Raw genomic sequence first — 27,095 nt, 5'->3', positions numbered from 1 at the left:
CTGTTAACTGTGGTTAGTCAGTTAGTTAGTTAGTCAAGTCCTACAGTCCTAGCTAGGCCCGGACCATCCTAGTAATCCTAGCTAGGCCTGGGCAATCCTAGCAGTCCTAGCTAGGCCCGGACAGTCCTAGCTAGGCCCGGACAGTCCTAGGCCTGTCTCTTTTTTGGGCACTTCGAAGTTCGACAGTTTCTTTTGGTTCCTTCTCAGCCACCTTTGTGGCTTATCTCGAGCCTCATCTCCATCCTCTTCACCGAGCTTTCTTCGCACCCCCCCCCGTTTCATCGACTCCATCGCACACTCATGGCACCCAGGCGTGCATCCCGATCAGATGAGTCATCTCAGCATGGCGATGATGTTGCTCAGCAGGAGCTGATGCCAGTTACAGAGGGTGTATCTCCCTCACAGCCAGTTGCTGCTATGCCTACAGACACACAGTTTTTGGATGCATTGGCCTCGATGCTTCAGGGGGCTTTTCAGCAGATGGGTCAGCAGTTGGGGCAGCAGCTCACCACTGCTATGGCTATGCACGATACAGCTATCACCCAGATGGGTAAGAACATTGGGCAATAGATCACTACCGCCATTAGTATGCACGATAAGGGTAAGCAGCCCGCACCCCAGCACGGGGATCAGTCGGATAGCCAGGGTGATTTTCTTGACCCACACAGGGGATTTATGGCTGATGGCCGTTGCACTTATGATGTTGGTTCTATGCATGCACCCCAGCATGGGGATTATGTTGATTCTGGTGATGCCTTGCCCGTGCCGCCGAGCACTTCTCTTATTGATTCCAGGCCTCCATTTGGCTCGCATATTTCATTGGCTGAGCCGTCCATTTTGGGCCGGCCCATTGGCACATTTTTACCAACGGCAAGCATGCCTGGATTGGGTGTTGGGTTTCAGGGCAGTTGGGAGAGGGGCCAGTCCTCTTCTCAACCTTTTTCTATGCCACCCACCCACCGAGATGTTTATGGCAGGCAGACTCAGCAGGGATTGCATGCTTCGATGACACCTCCTGTTAATACATTCAGTCAGACTCAGCCTGCGTATCAGGGAGGTAATGCTTTCAGTCAGACGCACTTTATGCATCAGGGGAGTGGTTCTCCTAACCAGCATGATGCTGGAAGTGGGCAGCATGCAAACATGGATGATATGCTTTCAGATGCCTTACGTTCATATAGGGCTTTGCCTGAGGATGTTCCTGATGAGATGCCCTTTTCACAGTATGTGAGCTTCAAGCGTGAGTATGCTGGTAGTCACTATAGGAATAACACAGCCAAAGATGTGAAAGATAAAATCTCTGTGCATAAGTTTAAGGGTGACACTCGCACTCCCAATGAGTTGGAGGAGTGGCTCACGAAGCTGGAAGATTATTTCCGCTTCTACCCTAAGAATGATGAGGAGAGGATCATTTTTGCTGGCATGCATTTACAGGATTATGCACATACATGGTGGCGTTACATGCGAGAGTCACCTCAGAAGCCTACCACCTGGAAACAGTTCAAGGAGCTTATGGTCATGACCTTCGTCTCGGCCCTGATCCTTGACCAGTACCTTGCTGAATTCTATCACTATCACAGACAGGTACGGTCCAGGAGTACTTGCAGCGTTTTTGGAGACTCTCTTTGTTTGTACAGGATATTTCTGAGAAAGGGAAGTTGCTGCGTTTTATACAAGGCTCAAATCCCTCTCTAGCTGCTGATGTGAGAGCTCACAATCCTCTAACCATTGAGCGAGCAGCCCAGCTTGCTGAGGTGTTTGAGCCAAAATATGCTTGGCAAGTACAAGCATGTGTCACATAGCTTCTATGGTACTGCTTATGATGCTGACAGGAAGACAAATTCTGCTGATTGGATTGATAAGAAACCAGCGGCTGCTTCCTTCCCACGATATCCAACGGTTTCTGGAAGTAAGATGCCATATGCAAAGCTATACAGGCCCATGGATGCAAAGACAGGTGTCAAACCCAGTGCTGGTTTTGACAAATCAGAAGTTAAACAACATTCCAGAGCCATAATGGACAGTAGGAAGAAGGCAAATTTATGCTTTAGGTGTGGAGAGAAATGGACACCTGAGCACCGAGATGTGTGCAAAATGAAGAAAGTCAGCTCAGCCAAACTCAGCATGATAATTGAATTATCTGATGATGATGAAGTGGCTGATGTAGCAGACCCCCATGATGTCTCTCATGAGGAATTGACAGGAGCTCATGATGCAGATGAGTCTCCTGACACAGATGCCACAAAGGGGACTGCTTTTCCTTTTGATCCGGGTGGGGCTATTGAGCAAACCACTCATGTGATGCATGAGATTGATATTCAGCCTACATGTAGCAGGAAAGGCCGTAAGCCAACACTCTCTGTGTTGGAGCATCAACCTACAATGCCTTTTCATGTCAGAGGTGATGCTAATGGTAATGTTCCTGTGGGTGATGAACAGATTTATTGGGATGCCCAGTCTACACTGTATACCATCTCACTACATGCCTTGATGGGTGCCAAAAGTGCTGACACAATCAGGTTGAAGGGAATGATTAATGGCAGATCTGTCCATGTATTGGTAGACAGTGGTAGCACTCACAGTTTCATTAATTGTAGAACATTGCAAAGATTGGGATTAGTTGCTACAGAGATAGACCATGGTCTGAAAGTGGAGATCGCGAATGGACAGCACATGATCAGCAGACATTGTTGCCAGGATGCCAGGATCAAGTTTTCTGATCATTATGAGTTTGCAGGTGATCTTTTGGCATTGGATATGGGGCCCATAGATGCTGTCTTGGGTTGTGATTGGCTGAAATCCTTGGGGAAAATTAGTATAGATTTGAATGTTTTATCTCTTGAGTTTTGCCACAAGGGTAGAACTGTTACATTGCAGGGCATTGTGAATCAGAAATTGCAGGTCATTTCAGCAAGGCAGCTAGCTAGGGAGCTCAAGAACGAAAGTGCCATTTATGCATTGAATGTCTCTGTACCTCAGGAGGGTGGTATTCCCCATGTGGATAATTGTGAAATGCAGAAATTGCTCTTAGAATTTGGGGATGTGTTTGCTGATATGCCATCTCAGTTGCCCCCAAAAAGAGATGTTGATCATGCCATAGTTCTGGAACATGGTAGTAAACCAATAAACAAGGCCCCCTATCGACTTTCTAAGGTTGAACGGGAAGAAGTGGCAACACAGGGGCAGGATTTACTTGAGAAGAACTTCATTGATCATAGCACCTCGCCTTTTGCATCTCCAGTACTTCTGGTGAAGAAGAAGGATGGCTCTTTTCGTATGTGCATTGATTACAGAGAATTGAATAAGACCACCATTAAGAACAGATTTCCTATTCCCAGGATTGATGACCTGCTGGATGAACTCAAGGGTGCTCAGTATTTCACGAAGATTGATTTGAGGTCAGGTTACCATCAGATCAGGATGAAAGAGGGTGATGAGCATAAGACTGCCTTTCGTACAGAAAGAGGATTATATGAGTTCAAGGTGATGCCTTTTGGTTTGACTAATGCACCAGCCACCTTCGAGGCACTCATGAACAAGATCTTACACCACCTTCTTTTCAAATGTGTGCTGGTATTTTTCGATGACATTCTCATTTATAGTAAGGATGCACAGGAACACATTGACCATGTTCGACAAGTGCTAGAAATCTTGAGGATGCATCAGCTTTATGCCAAGGCCAGCAAGTGCACATTTATGGCAGAGGAGGTTGAATATCTTGGTCATGTTGTAAGCAGGCACGGAATCAGGGTAGACCCAGCTAAGGTGAAATGCATTAAGGAGTGGCCGCAGCCACAAAATACCACGCAGCTCAGAGATTTCTTGGGTCTTGCTTCTTTTTACAGGAGATTCATTAGGCACTTTGCCAAAAGGGCTGCCCCTCTCACTGATTTGCTGAAAAAGGATGCCTTCCAATGGTCAGAAGTAGCACAACTCAGCTTTGATAACCTCAAGGATGCCCTTAGCAATGCACCTGTATTGGTGTGCCCTGATTTCTCACGGTCTTTCATTATTGAGACGGATGCCAGTGGCAAAGGTTTAGGGGCTGTCCTAAGACAAGAGCATGGTGTGATTGCTTTTGAGAGCAGGAAGTTTAATGCCAGGGAAATGAATTATCATGTTTATGATCAAGAGATGCTGGCAATCTTGCATGCTTTTGCAAAATGGCACCACTACCTGTACGGTAGCAAGATTAAGGTCAAAACGGATCACAGGACACTCAAGTACTTCTTAACGCAGCCTAATTTATCCATGAAGCAGAAGAGATGGCTGGCTGCAGTTCAGTCCTATGATTTTGACATTGAATATAGAAAGGGGAAAGAGAATGTGGTTGCTGATGCCTTGTCCAGGATGTGGTCATGCAAACTGTTTGACATTTCCACGCTTCATCAGGAGTGGATACTTGGGATTGAGGAGGAATACATGCAAAATTCTGATGCAGCCCCTATTTTTGTGGAGTTACAGAGTCCGTCCAGCCAAGGACATGTTCGATTTCAGCTCCGCAACGGACTGTTATGGTGCAGGGACAGAATTTATCTTGTGCCAGACTCCAAGTACAGGTTGATGGTATTACAGGAAATGCACTCATCCCCTATGTCAGGGCATACGGGTATCACAAAAACATATGAAAAAGTCAAGGAGAGCTTTATTTGGGATGGTTTGTGGCGAGATGTGGTTAAGTTTGTCAGTGAATGTTTGCCCTACCAACAAAATAAAGTGGACAGCCGGTTACCCGCGGCCTTCTGCAACCGCTACCCATTCCTGAAGGCAAATGGACTCACATTGCCATGGACTTCATTACAGGCTTGCCTTCTACAGATAAGGGTTGGGATAGCATATTTGTGGTGGTTGACAGGATGACTAAGCAGGCCCATTTCATACCGACTAGGACTCAGTACTCCGCTTCACAGGTTGCCTGGCAATTCATTGAGTATGTGTTCAAGCATCATGGTTTTCCTCAGGAGATTGTCAGTTACAGGGATGCTAAATTTATGGGTCACTTTTGGCAGGAGTTATTCACTGCAGTTGGTACTTCCCTTGTGCCTAGTACTGCTTATCATCCACAGACGGATGGACAATCAGAGAGGGTGAACAAGTGGTTGGAGGAGTATCTAAGGCATTACTGTCATGACACGCAGAAGTCTTGGGACAAATGGTTAGCATTGGCTGAATTTTGCTACAACAGCACCAAACACCTCTCTATTGGCATGAGTCCATTCGAGGCTATGTATGGATGCAAAGTGGGAATGCCTTCCAGGGTTGCAGACTTGGCTGTGAAAAATCGGCAAGCAAGGAATGATTTGGAGAGTATGGATGCCCTTCTGCAGTTGGCTAAGAGGAATATGCAGGATGCCCAAGCCAAGCAGAAGAAGTATGCGGATGAACAAAGGAGGTACTTATCTTTTGAAGAAGGGGATTATGTGCATTTACGTCTCCATAAGAATCGATATTCCTCGCTGAAAGGTAATACCAACACAAAGCTTGCCCACAGGTATTATGGCCCCTACAAAATCATCCGCAAAGTTGGGCAGGTAGCATATCAGTTGGAACTACCCAGTACCTCCAAGATCCATAATGTTTTCCATGTATCCTTGCTGAAACCACATGTCGGACAGCATGTCCAGGTTCTTCCTGAGTTGCCTCCTATGGATGAAGAGGGCCACATAATCTATGTGCCGGAGCAAATCAAGGGCTTCAGAGATCATGTACTCAGGAACAAAGCCTACACAGAATACCTCATCAAATGGAAAGGTTTAACGGAAGATGAGAATTCTTGGCAACCTGAGAGCATTGTGCAGGACTACCCCTATCTCCTACAGAGCTGATCAGTTTCTGTTGTATCCTTCTCATCCAGGGCAGCCTCTTGGAAATTTTGAGGGCAAAATTCTTTGGGAAGGGATGGCTGTAATGAAGGTGGGAAAAAGATGGATTTTAAGGGGGAAATAGATGGGAGAATAGTAGGGGAAATGTGGGAACTGTGGGGGACCATATAAGTCAACCCAAAAGGATTGTAAGGGGCTATTGATTTGACGTCTAATCCACTTCTCCTTGCTTCCTTCATCACTTGTGTACTTCAAGTCTTGTTCTCTCTACTTCCCTCCCCTATTCCTTCTCTATCTCCCCCTGCCTTCCGTGGCTTTCTCTCACTTCCCCATTCACCTTCACTGCATATGATCTGTGTGTCAACCCTCTGTTTGAGCTATCGGGTCACCGAATCCGGTCACGATCATGTCGAGGCCTCGTCTCGCGGGGTCTACGTGGTCTGGCTGAAAAAACTCTGTGATAGAGCTCTGAGAGGGATCAACCGAGGAAGAAGTCTGATCCTGGCTCTGTGCTTGGAGTATCCTCTTGCGGTGTCTAATTGTCTCATGAATGAAACCTGCCAAACATTGCTAGTCTGGGTAGGAGAGGAAGCGGGCCAAAATCCCATAGCTATCTCTAAAGAGGCAGTAGAAACATAGTAAATAGGACACCTGAAGATGAAATGCTGCTCTGTCTCAACCTTCTACATGTCACACACTGTGCATATGTGCCTGTCCTTGGGTAGTCGCTCTGCTTTGTCGCTCTCGATACGAAGTTTGTGTAAAGAGACTTGGAACTACCCAAGAGAGATCCTTAGCGAGGGGGGTAGGTGAATCTGCGTGTATCCTGGTTGACCTCGTGTGATAGGAGGGGAGAAAACGGAGTATCCATGCTGTACTGGAATGGAGGTAGTCTGTCCATGTGGAGTTCTAGCCCCTCAAACCATCTCTCTGTGCGTGCATACCAGCACCTCTGGTCCCCCCCTGTTGCAAGTGCCATAGAAGAGGACAGTGCTAGCCATGGTAGCTTGCTACACCCATAGGTGTAATCCCCATACTACCTCAATAGGTGATCCATCAAATGCGAACTGCTCCTGGCGCATGACGGCTCGAGATGTATTGAAGATCATCACATTGGTTTTACCCAAGTTGACCTTCAAATCATGAGACTCACAAAAGGACTGTAGTGCATAAGGTGTCTCTAGAGCCCCTCTGCTGAGGAAGACAAGAGAGCCACGTTGATAGGTCAAAAAATGTAGTAACCTCTTGTGCACTGTACATAATAAAGGGTAGGCACATAGATATGCACTTTCATGTTTAGGTTTGGGTTATGGGATACCAGAGACTACTTCTGGAACTATGATGAATGCCTGTATATATTTCAAGGTAAATAAAAAATGTTTTTTTTGCAGAGGCACATGGAAAATGATGAGAAGCAATGTGGGTACACCCATATCCAGAGCATTTGTGGTATCGATAAATGTTCTTTTATTACCTTGTGTCTTGGGTTTCCTTTGTTATGAGTAGTTTCCATTTGTTGGGGCTCATATGAGTATCCCGTGTGTCAAGGATGGGTTCATTATATGTGATAGATTGTGGGTAAGTGCTGGCTTGAAGGGAACGTGCATTAAATGTAAATGTGGGGCATTTTTTGCCTTGGTGTATGTTTTTTGGGAAAGGAAAAGAGAGTGGTTTAATGCATGAGATGAGGTGGCCAGCAAATGTGGGAGTTTTGCATGGATGTGCAAGCTGGCTACGTGATCAGGTGAAACGCTCGAAGGAAGTGGGAAGCTGCCATGTTATGTGGTGGAAGATTGCTAGAGTTTCCAAAAGGGTGATGGATCCGTGGCTGTCTCAAGGAGGGGGTTGGCATGCAAATGGGGGAGAGCCTAACATCGTAGAAGAGGAGAAGTGCGATGGGAGAAGGAAGGAGTGTGGTTGCAAAGAAACACAGTTCAGCGTGACGTGCTGGTCTTCTTCAACGATGGTGTTCTAAGAGAACTGGACTCATCGTGAGGGTAATGAAAGGCCAGTTGCTGATTGTGATTCGTTCTTAGGGAACTGAACGATTTCTTTGCGATACGTTCTTGTTGTTGTGATCATTTGCTGATTTGATTGTGGGATATTTCTTGAGAAGAAGGCTTGAGTGATGGGCTAGTTCACAACAATGGTTTCACGATCGAAGGGAAAATGTTCTTGCTGTTGAATGAAAGGGGCTTCTACGTCATTCTCTGATTGACTTTGACTTCTTGATAGTAAGAGAGAAGAACGACTTGCTGCTGGTGTCTTTCCTCCATTGGTGTGGCGTGAGAATGATCAGTATGCCAAATGATTGATCGAATTGCGTTGAGTCAAGAGTTTGTCAGGTTGCTGGTTGAATTACTAGATTTGAGAGTTCATTTGAGATTCTCCTTGGCTGCTCTTCTGAAGTGATTGGATGGGGATAAGGCAGAGGCAGTTTAATACAGGTGCTGATTTGTCTATGGATCTACCTACGACCACGTGATTGGTGGGTTGCTGATTTGTCTATGGATCTACCTACGACCACGTCATAGGTGTCCTATCTTTTAATGAAGGGTTGGCAATGTGCCTTTACCCCAACAACCTCCCACCTAAAGGCCAATGTGCCTAAAGGGGAGAAAAGCATAAAAATTACAGCAATATACAGTTACTGTATACAAGACCATAAAGTAAGAATGGTCTCATCCTAATCCCATGATGTGGCGGCAATGTGCAAACCGCTCTGTAGGCAAGCTCTTAGTGAGCAAATCTGCAGGATTATCATCAGTATGCACTTTCACAAGCTCAAGTCGCTTGTCTTCCAGTACCTCCCTGATGAAATGATATTTCACTTCTATGTGCTTGGTCTTCTGATGAAAGACCGGATTCTTTGCCAACATGATAGCACTCTGACTATCAGAATGCAAAACTGGCATATCTCCTGTAATGCCCAAATCTCCCACCAGCCGAGTAAGCCATATTGCTTCCTTGCAAGCCTCAGTGGCTGCAACATATTCAGCTTCTGTGGTTGACAGTGCAACGCATTTCTGCAACCGAGACACCCATGATATAGCACCTCTTGCAAATGTGAAAATATAACCGGTAGTAGACTTCCGGTTATCCGCATTCCCTGCATAGTCTGAATTTGTAAAACCATGCACCAATGCATCCTGCCTACCATAGCATATGCACAAGTCTTTGGTACCTTTGAGATACCTCAAGACACCTTTCACTGCTTCCCAATGCCGCTTGCCTGGATTTGCCATATACCTACTGATGACTCCCACCGCAAAAGCAATATCTGGACGAGTGGCAACCATGGCATACATCAAAGATCCAACTGCAGATGCATACGGAACCTTGGCCATTTCAGCCTTATCATCATCTGATCTGGGGCTGTCCTTACTGCTGAGTTTTAAATGTGGAGGCAACGGGGTACTAATGGACTTCCCCCCCTCCATTTTAAACCTCTGCAGTACTTTGTCAATGTACTCTTTCTGTGACAGAAACAAAAGTCCCTTGGACCTGTCACGAGTAATACGCATGCCAAGAATATGATTTGCATCACCCAAGTCTTTCATGTCAAAAGACTTATGCAGTTGTTTCTTCAAAGCACCAATCTCATGCTGAGATTTACTGGCAATAAGCATGTCATCCACATATAGAATGAGTAGCATCAAACTGCCATCCTTTGCCCGTTTGGTATACAAGCAATGATCGGTCTCACACCGATGATACCCTTGGGACTGCATGAAGGCATCAAACTTCTTGTACCATTCCCTTGGCGCCTGCTTGAGTCCATACAAGCTCCTCTTGAGCTTACACACAAGCTGTTCTTTCCCTTTAACAGCATATCCCTCTGGCTGACTCATATAGATCTCATCATGAAGATCTCCGTGAAGAAAAGCTGTCTTCACATCCATCTGACATAAATCCATGTCATCATGAGCAACAAGAGCTAACACTGCTCTCAAAGTAGTCATCTTGACTACAGGGGAAAAAATCTCATCAAAGTCAATGCCCTTTTCCTGCTTAAATCCCTTGGCAACCAATCTGGCCTTATACCGAGGTAAAGCATTTGAATCCACTTTGACTTTGTAAACCCACTTGCATGGCAAAACCTTTCTGCCTGCAGGTAACTGCACCAAATCCCATGTATCATTCTGAAGTAGGGAGTCCATTTCTGACTGCATGGCTTTCTCCCACTTCTTTTTCTCTGTTCTTCCCATAGCTTCCTTGAAGCTGGAAGGCTCACCACAATCTGTCAGCATGATAAAATCAGCCACATTATTGGCTCCTGGAACAAACGTGGCAGGAGGCCGTTGTACACGGGTGCTCCTCCTAACAAAATGTTCCGGATTAGGCTGCTGTCCAGCCTGTTCGTCATGCATGACGGGTGGCTGTACCACCATATCTGGCTGTTCTACAGCCCCATCTGCTGGCATATCCAGTGGTGCATCATTGGCAAAATTATCTGGCTGATTTTCAGCCTGTATACCCTCTTGAACAGGGTGATCTGCAGCAGCCTGCTGCTGCATATAAATGGGCATTCTTTGCTGTCCAACATCATCATAAATAACCCTCCTGTATTCCACAGGTTGCACGGGTTCCTTGTGTACACTATCTTCTTTAAAGATGACATCATTGCTGCGTATAATCTTCCGTTTAACGGGATCCCATAACCTGTACCCCATTTCACCTTCGTCACCATAACCCATAAAGATGCATCTGATAGACTTTGGATCCAGTTTGGTGCGTAGATCTTTGTGTACATGAGCAAAGCACTCGCAGCCAAATACACGTAAGTGCTTATATGAGGGTGGCTTGCCAGACCACACCTCCTCTGGCACTTTCAACTCCAAAGCCTTATTTGGTGACGTGTTAATAATGTGAACTGCTGTTTGCACGGCTTCTGCCCAAAAGCCATGGGGTAATGCAGCATAAGACAACATACATCGAACCTTCTCCTGAATAGTTCGATTCATCCGCTCACTTGCACCATTTTGAGATGCATTATGAGGGGCTGTGAGTTCCTGTTTGATGCCCTTAGCTTGGCAAAACTGCACAAAAGCATGTGACACATACTCACCCCCATTATCGGATCTGAGGCATTTCAGCCTACGACCTGTCCGATTCTCAACCTGAGCGACAAACTTCTTGAAAGCATCTAAGGCATCTCCCTTATCCTTCAAGAAGTAGACCCACACCTTACGTGTGGCATCATCAATGAAAGTAATAAAATATTTTGCACCCCCTAGTGATAACTGTGGCATTTCACACAAATCAGTGTGCACTAGATCAAGTGGTGCTCTATTCTGAGGAGTTCTCCTCTTATGAGGAGTGACAGAGTGCTTGCCAAAAATACAATGATCACAAGTAGGCAAATCTGAAAAAGAGAGAGGCGGCAGATAACCCAAACGTGACAGTTCTTGCATTCCTTTAACAGACATGTGTCCCAACCGGCTATGTCACAATGAAACCTTTGGCAGCTCGGTTATGGCAACAACATGATTACCCACACTGGAAACATAAAGAGGGTACAAGGTATCACTTTTAAAACCCTCAGCCACTACAGTCTGGCCATCAGTAATCACCCATTTGGAATCCCCAAATGTGGTGTGGTAACCACTGTCATCCAATAAGCCAGTGCTAATCAGATTTTTCTTGATTTGCGGCACATGGCGAACACCATCAAGCATAAATGACTGTCCATCAGGAAATACTATCTGTATACTGCCAATCCCTGCAATCTGACATGCATAGTTGTTCCCAAGATGAACAACTCCATGAGTACCTGTGTAGGAAGTAAACCACTCCCTATGAGGAGTAACATGAAAAGAGGCACCTGAATCCAAGAGCCAGGTGTGCATGTCATGACCATCAATAACCAAAGCATGTGCTATTACAGCAGAAGAGCATAAAACATCATGTATGTCACTGTCATTGTCCTCTGCTGCAACATTCACTGCATCCAAGTCATCTGCCTTGGCCTTGCCTTTACCTTTGCTTGCATTTCCTGCATCCTTTGTTTCAGCCTTCTTGGCTTTCTGATCCCGTATGAACTTGAAGCACTTCGACTTCACATGTCCCTTCTTGCCACAATAAAAGCATTCAATGTCCTTTTTGCCACGGGACTGACTACGGGATTTGGACTTACTAGCAGATCTCCCCTTCTGCTGAGTCCTGCCTCTGTCCTGTACCTGCAAAGCATTTGAAGACTTGCTGCCCGCATTATTCTTCCTGCTCATCTCCTCCATAAGGAGAGAGCTCTCTACATCAGCATAAATAAGAGTGGCATTCGAGTTTGACAGGGTGGTCTTGAAGGTGTCCCAACTCTCGGGGAGGGTACACAACAAGAAAGTAGCCTTGAACTCCTCATCAAGGTTCAACCCCTGTGCAATCAGCTGTGTAAAGATAGCATTGAACTCACTCAAGTGTGAGGTCATAGCTGTACCTTCCTTCATGCGAAGATCGACCAGCTTCTTCAGCCAATAAACCTTACTGGCTGAGCTCTTTTGGGCATACAATTCTTCTAGCCTTTGCCATAGACCATAAGAGGTCTTTTCAGCCTGTACATTGAACACAAGAGTGTCTGAAATAGTGAGCATGATAGCTGCCCTCGCGGACAAATCAAGCTCTTCCCAGTCATCAGCTGCCATGTCAGATGGCTTGACACCCTTCACCCTTATGGGCTTAGCAATCTTCTTTAACAGAAGTACATTCAAGCACTGTTCTGCCCATAATGCATAGTTGTGTGCTCCTTCCAGTTTCTTTATGTTCAGAATTGAAGAATCACCTCCCCCTGATGCCATATCAGATGAGGAAAGTACCTGACTCCCTGGAAGTAAAAAAGACTGAATAAAAATTCTGATTTCTCAGAGAAAACCTGCTCTATTCAAGAGCCAGAAGCACTCTCAATTGTGCTGTTTTTACTGTCAGTAAAATCTGCAGCAAAACAGTAAATGTCCCTGCAAATACTGTACCTTCTGACAAACTGTTCTGAGCTCAAAGAGGCATAAAAACAGTAATTTCAGACTGCTGCTGCTGCTCAACAAGTGCTTAACAGTGCACAATCATCTGACAAAACCACCAACACTGCTGTAAACACTGCTGTACTGACTTACTGATCACTTCTCCCACCTCAGATGAGGTCTTGCACTGAGTTAAATTGCAGAAACCACTTGACTAACACCCAAAAAACAGTAAATGATCCTTCAGCCTGTCACAAAACCTGCAACAGTAAATGGGATAAATCCCAAGCAATCACCCTTAGACCAAGGGGAGAAAATGCATCTGAAGATCTCTGTCGGTAACCCAAGTGCTATCAAACAAAGTCTGGGCAAAAGCCCCTTGATCTGACACCTGAATCAAGTGGAGAACACCTCAACACTGAGGTAGCAAGCAATATGAAATCTCTCTGACACTTGTACCTGACAATGTGCAATGCATAGACTGCCCCTGTGTACTCAGTAACAACACAAATCACAAAGTACAAACACCAAGAAGAAAATCTTTTGAGCACTGTCAACGATGGGCAGTTAGGGACCGAGTAAACTCGATGCGCCCTGACCAAGCGTGGCTCAACTGAGATTTTCAAGGTGCGTACAAAGAATGTGACCTGCAACAAATGTCACCAAATGCACTGCGGAAACAAAGCAAATGTGTGCTCCCTGGCTACACACTGCCTCAAGGCATATACTGCAAACACATCCAGGCAAAAGCCCTTTGAAATGGTCACCCAAAACTGAGAATTGCACTCAGTAAATGCATAGAAACTTCTGCAAAACAAGCATCTGACCTTCCTGAATGACAAGTAACTGCGCAAACACCACCACTGTGGCACAAGTCACCTCAAGCGTGAGTGACACGAGAGTACCTGCTGTACCTCAACAAATGCACAGTATACAGCTGAAATGCTTCAGGAATGTATCAGAAATGCTTCATGTACTGCGCGTACATGCACAAAACAGAGTGCTTCAGCACTATTCCTCTTCCAACAAAAAGTGTGTCTGCTGTACTTTTCAGTACCTGCAAAGTACCTGCTGTACTTCTGTCCTTGCAGAGTACCTGTGTACTCTCTGTCCCTGTAGCAGGCACGCTTCCCCCCAAAAAAGTCGAGTCTTTGCAGCAAAAAACTGTACCTTCGGGTGAGGCGTCCGTACAGTTGTACGGCAGCCCGTACGACTGTACGGACAGTCCGTACGGCTGCCTCGAATCAGCTGCGCCGCTGCGCAGCGCCGCCCTTGGAGTAGCACGACGCCCGAAAAGCCAGCTGCTGTACAGCTATAGCAGTTGCTGTGCAGCTGCCTGATGCAGCTCCGCCCTGAGGCTGAGAAATGCACCGCCGCCCTGAAGCTGCCCTGCGAAATGCGCCGCCCTTGGAGCTGCGAAAAAGAAAACGCCGCCGCTTCCTGCACAGGTCGAGCCCGTCCGTACGTCCGTACGGATCTGTCCGTACGTCCGTACGGATCTGTCCGTACGTCCGTACGGAAAAAGGGTAGGCTAGGGAGAAGGCTGGGTAGGGAAAGGGGGAGCTAGGTAGGCTCTGATACCAGATGAGAGGGGGAGAGTAGTGGAAGAGAGCAAGAGAGTGAGAGTAAGAGAGAGTGACACTCTAGTGCGGGTGTGAAGAATGATGAGCCACACCACAAACTCACTTATGTTTTATTAGGATTAGGTTTACCCTATGACTGTCTTAAGACAGTCATAGGTGTCCTATCTTTTAATGAAGGGTTGGCAATGTGCCTTTACCCCAACAGTTGGTTCCTGATGTAGATGTAGAGAGACTTTTCTTAGTGAGCTGTGGGTTCATTTCCTATATTTTGCTGTTTCTTGTGCTGTCAGAAGGTGCTTGTGGGTGTTACGTTATCGTGAGATTGCTATTTTTTTTGGGATTGGTGGTTCCTGGGCTTTCTGCTTTGTGTCTGGGAAAGTTTACAATGAGATTGTGTCTGGCACGATTCTTGTAATTTTGGATCCATGCTCTGGATGGTGTGCTAAGCTACTGTCACTTGGAGCTAGATCACACAGCTTTCAGATATTTTGCCCTCAGTGGAGGTCTGGCATAAAGGGAAGGGACTTGGTGAGGCATATATTGATGGGGGAGCCCAAATATGTGTGATGACTCAGGCATGTGCTGAGAAATTAGGATTGAAGATCTCTTCTCCTTCAAGATTTTGGATTCGGATGGTTAACCACGCAAAAGTCAAAACCTTGGGGATTGTGGCTGAATTGGATGTTGAAGCTTTTAAAGTGCATTGCAAGATGGATTTTCATGTGATGCGAGCTGGTTTAGGGGCTTATCCTCTTATTCTTGGAAGACCTTGGTTACGCAGGGTGGGGGCAATTCAAGATTGGAAAAATGGGGTGATTACTGTTCATGCTCTTTCAGGAAAGAGAATGAGATTTGATATGGTTAGTAGGGCAGAAATTTCTGATCCAGAAAAAGGGGAGGAACAGGGCAGTGAAAGTGATTCCAGCGGTGAAGAAGAAAGCAGCTTTACATCAGGAAGTGATGATGTTGACGTGGCTTTTATTGGTGGAGCAGAAAATCTGCAGATAGAACATAATGAGATACCTGAAAGCAGTGAAGAAGGGGAGGACAGAGGTGAAGTAATGGAGAAGTTCATGCAGCCCAACAATTCTTAAGAATCAATGCAAGAAAAGGTAGAGCAGACTTTAAACCCCGATTTTACTGCAGAGGAGAAAAAGGAGTATTGTGCTATGCGCAGCAAATATCCAAATTTGTTCATTACTTCATATGAACAGATAAGAGGATTCAAAGGTAAGCCATTAAGGATTCAGCTTAAGGAGAATGCAAGGCCGATATTTCAACAGATGAGAAGACTTAGTCCTGAGCAGACAGAAGTCCTGAGGCTGGAAATAATTAAGTTGTTGAGGGCTGATATCATCTATCCTGTAGAGTTCTCTGATTGGGCCAGTCCTGTGGTGATAGTACCCAAAAAGAATGGCAAGTGGAGGGGGTGTGTGGACTTCAAGCCCTTGAATGCAGTAACGAAGAGAAATCATTATCCCTTGCCTCATTTAGATGATATACTTGATAGAGTGGCTGGGCATGAGATGTATAGTTTATGTGATGACTACTCAGGCTATTTTCAGATTGGTATTGCACCGGAGGATCAGGAGAAGACCACATTTATAACTCCACGGGGCTGTTTTAGATATAGAAGGATGTGTTTTGGCCTTTCAAATGCTCCCTCTCATTATCAAGGAAATTCGGATGCGGTGTTGGCACCGTTCTTGGATAAATTTTGTAAAGTTTTTATTGATGATATATGTGTGTACAGTAAGCGTAGAGAGCATTGTGAAAAGTTGGACCAAGTACTTCAAAAGCTGGATGATATTGGAGGGAAGCTCAATCCTGATAGGTGTTATCTGGCAAGGACAAGAATGAAAGTGTTGGGACATATTGTTTCTGAGCAGGGGATTGAACTTGACCCAAGTAAAATCAAGGTGTTGATTATGCTTGATGCTCCCGCAAACACTAAACAGTTACACACATTTTTGCGAAAGATGAAATACTTGTCTCGTTTTGTTCATATGTTATCTCAGGTTTTGTATCCTCTTCAACAGGTCGTGAAGCATGAGCCATTGAAATGGACTTGTGAATGTGAAGAGGTATTTGAAGTAGTGAAGGAAATGCTTGGTCATATTTCAAGTGTGAAGGTACCAGACTTCCAAAAAACTTTTTATGTGAATACTTCGGTGGGTCCTGTTACTCTAAGTTCTTGACACTTCGCAAATCTGCTGACCTCGGAATCAAGTACTGATGCATAAATCTTGGACATGACATGTCCAATCATAATGGTCCTGTAGTTCTTTGGGCTCATGGGATCCCCTGCCTTGTGAATGTGCATCTCTTTGCTCTACTGAGATGGCCTTCAAAAGTGTGGATCTGTAAAGGACTATGACTCCTCCTGATCCTCGAACCCCTTCTGTATCCCTTGTCTCATCTCTGTAGGCTGACTCCCATGTATATATCCGCTAACTACTGGTAGTGGATGCTTTGGACTCTGATGTGTCTCTGCATAAAAGACTATGTCGTGACCTGTATAGGATTCCGAGAAGTTTCTTGGTTTTGACCATAAGGTACCATTACAATTCTAGATGGTGTAGGATAGGGTCTCGGATATCTGAGTCTCAAAGACCCCGCCTCCCTATGTGGGAGGAGAGGTCGGTGTCCGACGGGTGCCTGTAAGGAGTCGTCTATCTTGTACTACTGTCCACTTCCCCTCCTTGTGGGCTTGATCTCGCTGTTGCTGCGTGGGATCCCACGTACTGTGATGTTGAGAGCCTTACTGGCTCTCTGCTGCTGCTCCAAGAGGGTAGCCGAAACGGTTACCCTTGCAAGTTCCCGTTTGGTTACGTTGACCCATCTTGACGTCTCCTTGATGGCAGATTGCATGCTTCCAATCTGTGCCTCCACTACTGGGATGCTCCCTGGGACTGTGCGTATAGTAGTGAAATCTTGTCGGAGCTGTGAGATCTCCTGCCTGAGTCCCTGAATAAGGTCAGGCGGGTCTCGGATAGCCTGAGCCGTCCCTGGGTGAAGCGTGTCTGCTCCTGTGCGAAGCGTGACAACTCCATCTTGGCTCCGGGATACTATGTACCTCCATCAGCAGGTTCTCCCAAGCCTGTGATGGGGCAGCTCGTCCGTGCCCTAGCGGGAATTGAAAAGACTGTGGCATGAAAGTGTGAGGATGAGACTGGAGGCTGGGTGATGATTGGGTGAGATGAGTGTGGTATGGAGATGAGAGTGGCATGGATGAGGAGATCCCAGCAGGGTGTGGGAACGTGGGCTGATTGAGAGGTAGAGGGGAGAGAAAGGTCAAGGCGTAGTGCGGAATAGTGTATGACCCTCCAAAGTAGGTGTCATAATCGGTGAGAAAACTGTAGTGGGAGACGAAGGGAGAGATGGAAGAGATGATGTCAGTGACAACACCTCTATCCCAGGGTAGGATGGAGCAAACGATGTCATGGGTATGGGTATATCAGTGCGAGTAGTAGTTGTAGCTGCGGATGTAGAGGCTGTGGATGGAACTGGAGCTGACACTAAAACGGAGGCTGACGCTGAAGCTGAAATTGAGGCTTGCACTAAAGCTGAGGCTGAGGATGAGGATGTAGCTGAGAAGGAAGCGGAAGCTGAAGTTGAGCTGAAGCTGAGGCTGAGGTGGAGCCCGCCTTCGCTTTGCTGTCAACTCCGAGTCCACTTCGGTTGTAGCGTGTGTTCACATCCTGGAGTTTCAATTGTGTTTGTTTCTTGGTTTTGACATCGTCTTTCTTGGTGGCTTATCCGTATCTTTGCCACCTTTCCCCATACTTTTTTGCTGATCCCATGTTTGGTGCAGGTGTTAGTGCAGGAGCGGGAGTGGGAGCATGAGCCCCCTCCCCATGGTGAGAGGCACCCCCAGTCCGGGGCTGAAAAAGAAGGGGAAGTGAGAGGCTATGAGAGAGTGGGGGAGCTCAACAGACAGGGCTGTAGGTCAAGGCGGAGGGAGCAGGTTAGAGTAGAGATGCAGCGTGGGGGGGGGGGGGCTGTGGGCTGGAGCGGAATGGTGAGGAGGTAGCATAGGGGGGGGCTGTGGGTTGAGGCCGTAGGCTAGAGTGAGCAGGAGGGAGTTGGAGGCGGGTAGGAGGGCTGCGGGTTGAAGGTGCAGCAAAGCGGAGGGGCGGGGATGCAGAGGGTGCACAGCTAGGCAAGAGGGTGCGCAACGGGTGGAGGAGCCGCCAAGGAGGTTGGAGGTGGAGCGGTGAGCAGGGGGGGCGACCGAGGTGTACGCGCGGGCAGTGAGCAGGGAGCAGCTCCAGTAGAGAGCGGAGCAGGGTGGGCAGAGAGCGGAGCAAGGCAAAGTGGAGCAGTAAGCGGAGGCAGAGGGCGGAGGGGGAGCAGGGCGAGGCGGAGCAGTAAGCGGAGGCAGAGTTGGGTGAGGCGAAGATCTCAGTATATGACAAGTACGTTAGAAATCGACCAACAAAGGGTAGGTACAGCGGAAGACTGATAGAATACCCCAGGAGCTGAGAGAGAGAGAGAGAGAGAGAGAGAGAGAGAGAGAGAGAGAGAGAGAGAGAGCATGCCTCAAACACACACACCACACTGAGAAGGAGAGAGTGGAGAGAAAGGAACAAGAGAATTGCAAGTGATCTTTGGAGAAAACCCCGCTACAACTAGGGGAAAACCTCGGAACAAACAAGCTGCTCGAGAGCTCAGCCAGATAGCTCAACAACCACGAACACAGAGAGTGGCAGAACTGCTCCACACCTCTACCCTGGCAATCCTCCTGAAGTGCAACATTGGGCTGGCTTTGCTCCTCTGCCAGAGACTGGAATGAGATGTGATAAAATGAGCAAGTGGGGGGGGCCTATAAATAGCCCCCCAGCCTCCTAGTCGGCCAGCAAGGGGCTAGGCTGACCTGCTGCCTACATGGCCGACTTACAGGCCTAGGGGGCCGACCCAAACAGCAGCCTATATAGGGCTGCACAAGGCCCTAAGGCATGGGCCTGCCAGCCGACAGGCTAGGCTCTAGGGCCGACTGCTCCTAGCCCTCCACCGGGATCTGCACGGCCAATATGAAGGGGCTGTGCCCTCTGCCCTCCAGCCGACCTGCTCATAAGGGAGCCGACTCCTAGGTTCCTCAAAGGGGGCTGCCATGCAGCAGCAAAGCAGGCCTTAGGAAGGCCCTGAACAGCCTCCACATCGCTAGCAAGCCCTCCACGCAATGGGCATCCTGCCAACCCTACTTTACCTAAGCCTTACAAGAGGGGCAGCCACACCCACAACACTGGCTCTCACTCATCTACCCTAGCCTCACTCACTGGGCGGGCACACCCTCAAGCAAGGCCCTCTCGGACAAAGTCTTGTTCTCTACCATCTCGGACAAAGTTGCCATGTCGGAGTGAAGAGGATGATAAACTGAAAGAGAAGATGGATGGGATAGAAGGGAGCTCAGGGTTGAAGAAAGGAGAAGGCGGAACAAGAGGATGAAGGGGCTGACAGCCCAATGTACCTCCACACCTGGCTTTCTGTCCCTTGGAAACACCTCCTCTCTGATCTGAAAACACCCTTCAAAGTCACCCCTTTGCTGGTCACCTGAACAGTCCACTCCTCGAACACGATCCTCCTCAAAGACACCTCGGAACCCTTGGAAACACCTCCTCTCTGGATTGAAAACACTCTTCAAAGTCACCCCTTTGCTGGTCACCCGAACAGTCCACTCCTCGAACACGATCCTCCTCAAAGACACCTCGGAACAGCACCCTAATTCTCCTCTCTGTGTGTTGGCTCAAAACGCCCTTCGCTTCTCAGGTCTCAAGCCAACCGTGGCTCTTATACCATGTGAGAAGTGGAGCGGAAATGAACTGAAGAGAGAGAGAGAGAGAGAGAGAGAGAGAGAGAGAGAGAGAGAGAGAGAGCATGCCTCACACACACACCACACTGAGAAGGAGAGAAAGGGACAAGAGAACTGCAAGTGAAAACCTCGCTACAACTGGGGGAAAACTTCAGAACAAAAGAGGCTGCTCGAGAGCTCAGCCAGACATTTCAACAACCATGAACACGGGAGGCATAGAGAGTGGCAAAACTGCTCCACACTTCTACTGGGACTGCTCCTGGAGTGCAACACTGGGCTGGCTCTGCTCCTCTGCCTGAGATTGTAATGAGATGTGATAAAATGAGCAAGTGGGGGGGCTATTTAGGGCCTTAGCACATGGATGGGGCTAGCATGGGAATCTTTTTGTCATCATTACTCCCATCCTACACCAAGTGGTCTAGGATGGATTTAGAATGGGAGTAGCCACTTTTTCTCCCATCCTGGACCATGGCCTCTAGACCCTGGCAGCCAAAATGGGTTCCCCTTTTTTAGGGATTAAAAAACATGCAACGATGACATGTATCCTTGTCCCCACGTGGTCCCCACCTCCTAAACACATGAAATGATGCCATGTGTCCTCTTTCACCTAAACCCATCCCTAGTTCTTTTTTTGTTAGCACATGGTGGGATGGGAATAGGATAGAAATATGCATGGGACCACTTGGGACCACCTTTTTCCATTCCCATCCTATTTATTCCCATGTGCTACGCCCCTTATAGCCCCCCAGTCTCCTAGTTGGCCAGAAAGGGGTTGGGTTGACCTCCTGCCTACATGGCTGACCCACAGTCCTAGGGGGCCGACCCAAACAACAGCCTATATAGGGCTGCACAAGGCCCTAAAGGCATGGGCCTGCCAGCCGATAGACTAGGCTCTAGAGCCGACTGCTCCTAGCTCTCCACCGGGATCTGCACAACCAATATGAAGGGGTTGTGCCCTCTGCCCTCCAGCCGACCTGCTCATAAGGGAGCCGACTCCTAGGCAAAGCAGTGCTTAGGAATGCTTAGGAAGGCACTGAACAGTCTCCACATGGCCAGCAAGCCCTCCCGCTTTGAGCGTCGTGCTAGCCCTACTCTACCTAAGCCTCACAAGAGGGGCGGCCACATCCACAACATTGGCCCTCACTCATCTACCCTAGCCTCACTCACTTGATGGCACATCCACAAGCAAGGTTCTCTCTCTAGGTGACATTAGGAGATGTTGACCTCTAACACCTTTCTCAGCTCCTGGATGGAATAGAGAAGCCAGGGAGCTGGGTGTGCCGCTAGAACAACTGAAGGATTCCGTTGTGTAGTGCTTCACTATAGAAGATTGCCACAGGTATTGTCGAAGAAGCCTCCCCATGGCTCGAACCACCTCAGCACGATCAGTGGAAACCTAGAATTGTTTCTCCCAGGCCACAGGTGCTAGGTATTCCTCTTGTCTGGTAATGGTACACTGGTTCATCTAGTACAACAATCCAATTGCTGGTACTGGTACGTGACTCCAACAGAGGATCTTGGAACAATAATCGAATTGATACTACCTCCAGTGCAAGGTCTGCTTCCCTGCATGGGCACCTGTATCGTAGAGCTAGATAGCCCCCTCTCAATTCCAAACTGGTACACTGTCGCCAGATCGATGAACTTCAATGCTCCAATGACAACGGGTTGATAATAGCTCACAAGGATCAATCGACTGTGTCTGGGTTCCCGCATTGGCAATCTACTGACCCATCTGGATCTCCTGCAGCATCAGACATTAAGTGCATCAGTACAGTAGGAGACCCCCTCTGGATCTGCCAGGTCATAACGTCCAAACAAAATAGATACTGGTAACATGCCACCTGAGTCAGCGAGAACAACTCCCCGTGGCTCGAGGTCTTGCCTGAAAGCCTATCTGATGAATGACCCATTGCTCGATGCACGTGATCGGCAGGTCCAACTGCCACAAACAAGCAAGTAATCCTTCATTTTGATTCGGAAAGCCTGCTGGCAGCGCCTGCCAAGTGCTACTAAAAGGCTGGAGTATACGTGGTCGCAGCAGTCACATCGTTGGCCATCTTGTTACTGGACCCCTCTGCATTTTGTTGGGACATTGACACCAATAATGACCTTTCTGGCCACATCGGTTACACATACGAGATGCCTTGAGAGCTTCTCATTCCTCAGCTGTCAACTGCTTTCTGCCTTTTTGATCAGCTGTCACAGCCTTAGGTTGACTGTCATAGGTACGATCGACGAAGTGCTCCCCCTAGTCAAGCACCATAGGGACCAATTCCTCCTAGGTCAACTCATTCACCCTACCACTGGTGATCAAGGATGAATAGAAGGCCCCGTATTGAGAGGATAACTGGGATAGGAGAGTAATGGCCATGTCCTCTGATGAAATCTGCTTCCTTGCCTGGAGGAGCTCGTGCTAAAGTTCCTGTAACTTGTTGATGTGGTCCTGCATCGATGAGGACTCACCTGGACCTCCAGTGAGACCCTCTTCATGGGAAAGGTTCGGTTCTACATGGACGTCAAATGCTCCCATATACTTTTGGCCACTGTCATGTGCTTCACGTGATTCATCACCTGAGGAGTACAGTTAAGAAATATAAATGATTTTACCCTGGCATTAACACGGTCCCAAAGCTGAGCCTTTTGCTCTAGGATGCCAAGGTCCTTCGCCAGGGAATCTGGTTGAGCAACACCTATCAAGATGAAGTTTGCCAGGTCGTATGATTGTAACATAGACTCCATCATCACCTGCTTGACGTTGTAATTGAACCCATCCAATTGCCGTCAACCAGGAACGTGGGCGACATTGGAATTCTAGTCTTGTTCTCTGCCATCTCGGACAAACTCGCCATGTTGGAGTGAAGAGGATGATAAATTGAAAGAGAAGATGGATGGGATAGAAGGGAACCGAGGGTTGAAGAAAGGAGAAGGTAGAAGAAGAGGATGAAGGGGCTAACAGCCCAATGTACCTTCACACCTCGCTTTTTTGTCCCTTGTGAACACCTCCTCTCTGATCTGAAAACACCCTTCAAAGTCACCCCTTTGCTGGTCACCCGAACAGTCCACTCCTCAAACAAGACAGGGTCTCGGCCTCCTGCTGCTCCAGGATGCCAAGGTCCTTCGCCAGGGGATCTGGTTGGGCAACACCTTTCAAGATGAAGTCTGCTAGGTCGTATGACTGTAACACAGACTCCATCATTACCCGCCAGACGCCGTAATTGAGCCCATCCAACTGCCGGTCAATTGGGAACGTGGGCAACACTAGAATTCTAGTCTTGTTCTCTGCCATCTAAGACAAAGGTGCCATGTCGGAGTGAAGAGGATGATAAACTGAAAGAGATGATAGATGGGATAGAAGAGAACTGAGGGTTGAAGAAAGGAGAAGGCGGAAGAAGAGGATGAAGGGGCTGACAGCCCAATGTACCTTCACACCTCGCTTTCCGTCCTTTGGAAACACCTCCTCTCTGATCTGAAAACACCCTTCAAAGTCACCCCTTTTCTGGTCACCTGAACAGTCCACTCCTCGAACATGCTCCTCCTCAAAGACACCTCCGAACAGCACCCTAATTCTCTTCTTTGTGTGGTGGCTCAACACTCCCTGTGCTTCTCCGGTCTCAAGCCAACCATGGCTCTGATACCATGTGAGAAGTGCAGCGGAAATGAATGGAAGAGCGAGAGAGCATGCCTCACACACACACCACACTGAGAAGGAGAGAAAGGGACAAGAGAACTGCAAGTGATCTCTGGAGAAAACCCCGCTACAACTTGGGGAAAACCTCGGAACAAAACAGGCTGCTCGAGAAAGAAAGAAAGAAAGAAAGAGAGCTGAGCCAGACAGCTTAACAACCACGAACATGGGAGGCACAAAGAGTGGCAGAACTGCTCCCTACCCTGGCAATCCTCCTGAACTGCAACACTGGGGTGGCTCTGCTCCTCTGCCTGAGACCGGAATGAGATGTGATAAAATGAGCAAGTGGGGTGGGGCTATAAATAGCCCCCCAGCTTCCTAGTCGGCCAGCAAGGGGCTGGGCTGACCTACTGCCTACATGGACGACCCACAGGCCTAGCGGGCCGACCCAAACAGCAGCCTATATAGGGCTGCACAAGGCCCTAAGGCCTGGACCTGCCAGCCGACAGGCTAGGCTCTAGGGCCAACTGCTCCTAGCCCTCCACCAGGATCTGCACAGCCAATATGAAGGGGCTGTGCCCTTTGCCCTCCAGCGGACCTGCTCATAAGGGAGCCAACTCCTAGGCACCTCAAAGGGGGCTGCCATGCGGCAGCAAAGGAGGCCTTAGGAAGGCCCTGAACAGCCTCCACATGGCCAGCAAGCCCTCCCGTACTGAGCATCATGCCAACCCTACTCTACCTAAGCCTCACAAGAGGGGCGGCCACACCCACAACACTGGCCCTCACTCATCTACCCTAGCCTCACTCACTGGGCAGGCAGACCCACAAGGATGGCCCTCTCTCTAGGTGACATCAAGAGATGTTGACCTCTAAAACCATTTCCACCATGGTCCTGTTTTTCCTTTCAACCACTCCATTCTCGGAGGAGTTCCTGTGTTTGCAAGCTCTTTTTTGATGCCTTTTTCAGCATAAAATCTTTCAAAAGCATGTGAAAAAAACTCACCTCTTTTGTTAGCCTGGAGAGCTTTCACGGGCAGCTCTGATTTGGTCTCAACTAGAGCACACCACTCTCGAAACCGGGGAAAAGAAAATAAAATTCCCACGTGTGCCAAGCTTGAACACCTCATGTACGGAGAGCAAATGAAAGCTCAGTGATGGTACAAACAATACCTTGGAGAAACGCTTCCCCCCTCTGCCATCCGGGAAAATTTTGAGCCTTCCCTTTTTACAAACTAGTATTGTGGAATTGTCGCTGATAGCACGTCGCCTGACTTCAACCGAGCCTTGATTTCTCTCAGGGCAATTCCTCTAGTGGTGACCCTTCTAGCCACAACGGTTGCATGCACGTTCTGCCTTCAAGGCCTTTTTCTCTGCATCAATCTTCTTCTCTGAGGAGGTGGATGAAGAAGAATTCCACTTACCGATGCCTTTGTTCCTCCCTTTGTTTTGCAGGACAGCCAAAGCCTCCGCACATGCGCCCTGTGGAGGGTTCTAGAAACGTTTCTCTTGATGAAGCACCATGGGCATAATCTCTTCCCACGTGAGAGTGTTTAACCTCCCACTGGTGATAAAGAGAAAGAGTAAGAAGCTGAATACTGGGATGATAATTGGGACAACAATGTGATGGCCATGTCCTCTGGAGAGATCTCCTTGCCTGCCTGGAGTACCTCCTATTGAAGCACCTGCATTTTATTGATATGCTGCCGCATGGTGGCAGACTTGGGGGGTTCAACACTCTTATCTGCACTTCGAGGGAGACTCGCTTCATGGGGGAGACTCTGTTGTAGAGAGACGCCAAATGCTCCCAAGTCCCCTTTGTCAACATCATGTGCTTGATGTGGTCGAATACTATTCTGAAAAGTAAAGGAATGAACATGAGCATTTACTCGATCCTTGATCTAGACCATGGTCTCTGCATCCTTTTGCTCAAGGATTCCAAGGTTCTTTGCAAGCAGATCTGGCTTGGTAACTCCCACAAGGATGAAGTCGGACAGGTCATAGACTGAAGAACGATGCCATCTAACTATCGGTCAACAGGAAGGGTGGATTGAATAGAGGGATCTTGACCGGTTTCTCGGTCATATTGGACAAAGTCGTCATCTCAGAGGGGTGGAGAATCAGCTCTGGTGAAAGGGAGAGGTGAAGGAATAGAAAGAATGAGAGCCAAAGAGTGTGAGAGCTAGAGAGAGTGAGAGAGTCAAGAGCTTGGAAGCTGTAGGTAGTGTAGATAAGGTTTTGTCATAGTGACAAAACCTTAGTAGTCACTAACCATAGTTAGTGAACTAACTGCAGTTAGGGGGAAAAACCTCTAAATGAGGGAAAAGTGCCCCTAACTAACTTATTATATTACATTGGTCACTGCTGAATTATAGATATAATTCCAACACCCCCCTGCAGTGCCAATGTCATGTACAAGGCTGATCAATCACCAAATGGATATAAGTTCAGGGCACTGCGAAATGCCTCAAACTTCTCACGTGGTAGTGCTTTGGTGAAGATATCTGCAACATTGTCATGTGTGGACACAAAGATCATACTGATCTCTCCTGCATGTAACTTCTCTCTGACGTAATGATAGTGAACCTCAATGTGCTTCGTGCGAGCATGAAACACTGGATTCTTTGCCACTGCAATGGCACTCTGACTATCAGTGAGAATTGGAGAAGGACCCTCCAAAGACAGATAAAGATCAGCAAATAAACGTCTCAGCCAGACACATTCCACTGTTGCTGTGAAAGCTGCCCTGTACTCAGCTTCACATGATGAGGTAGCCACTGTAGATTGTTTCTTGCTTAGCCATGAAATGCAAGATTTTCCCAAAAAGAAACAATTGCCACTAGTGGACTGCCTAGTGTCATAATCACCAGCCCAATCTGAATCACTGTAGGCATGCATCTGTAAGTCACCCCCCCTGGGAAATAGTAAGCCAAAAGACTTGGTGCCTTGCAAATAACGGAAGATGCGCTTAACTGCCTGCCAATGCATAGTTTTAGGGCTGTGCATATACCTGCTCACCTGAGATACTGCAAACTGAATATCAGGCCTAGTATTGCAGAGATATATGAGGCATCCAACAGCTTGACTGTAAAGTGTGGCATCAACTGATTCTCCTGCATCATGCATTGTAAGTTTCAGCCCTGGTTCCATAGGAGTAGATATGGGCTTACACTCTTGCATGTTAAATCTGTCCAAAAGTTTCTGAACATACTTGGACTGAGACATAACAGTGCCACGTCTCTCATGAGAGAACTGGATCCCCAAATAAAAATGAAGCAGCCCCAAATCTGACATATCAAAGTG

At 47.6% G+C, this 27,095-nt stretch overlaps 2 protein-coding genes and 1 pseudogene across 2 annotated transcripts in view; 2 read left to right on the top strand and 1 right to left on the bottom strand.

Moving 5' to 3' along the window:
• LOC147892765 (phenylacetaldehyde reductase-like) overlaps positions 1-27,095 on the top strand; it is a 101,851-nt gene that overhangs the window by 8,138 nt on the left and 66,618 nt on the right. The gene's annotated exons all lie outside the window — the stretch shown is intronic.
• On the top strand, positions 2,080-15,449 carry LOC147892767 (uncharacterized). Its single transcript, XM_087387324.1, has 2 exons — positions 2,080-3,249; positions 14,823-15,449. The coding sequence occupies exons 1-2, from the start codon at positions 2,095-2,097 to the stop codon at positions 15,447-15,449; spliced, it is 1,782 nt and encodes a 593-aa protein (XP_087243450.1). The 5' UTR covers positions 2,080-2,094.
• LOC147892766 (uncharacterized) lies at positions 25,104-25,563 on the bottom strand (annotated as a pseudogene).

This window comes from Dipteris shenzhenensis, chromosome 16, assembly GCF_047967505.1.
Source record: "Dipteris shenzhenensis isolate YYH24624 ecotype China chromosome 16, Dip_SZ_1.0, whole genome shotgun sequence".
In the NCBI taxonomy this organism is placed as follows: domain Eukaryota; kingdom Viridiplantae; phylum Streptophyta; class Polypodiopsida; order Gleicheniales; family Dipteridaceae; genus Dipteris; species Dipteris shenzhenensis.
The sequence above is the reverse complement of the archived record's forward strand: the minus strand, read 5'-3'. Positions and strand labels throughout refer to the sequence as shown.

Bases quoted from the DNA above. Each gene is read 5' to 3' on its own strand.
- LOC147892767 (XM_087387324.1), top strand. From the start codon at position 2,095: ATGAAGAAAGTCAGCTCAGCCAAACTCAGCATGATAATTGAATTATCT. The intron at 3,250-14,822 runs GTGAAGAAGAAG...ACTTGGAGCTAG, and splicing joins TTGCATCTCCAGTACTTCTG to ATCACACAGCTTTCAGATAT.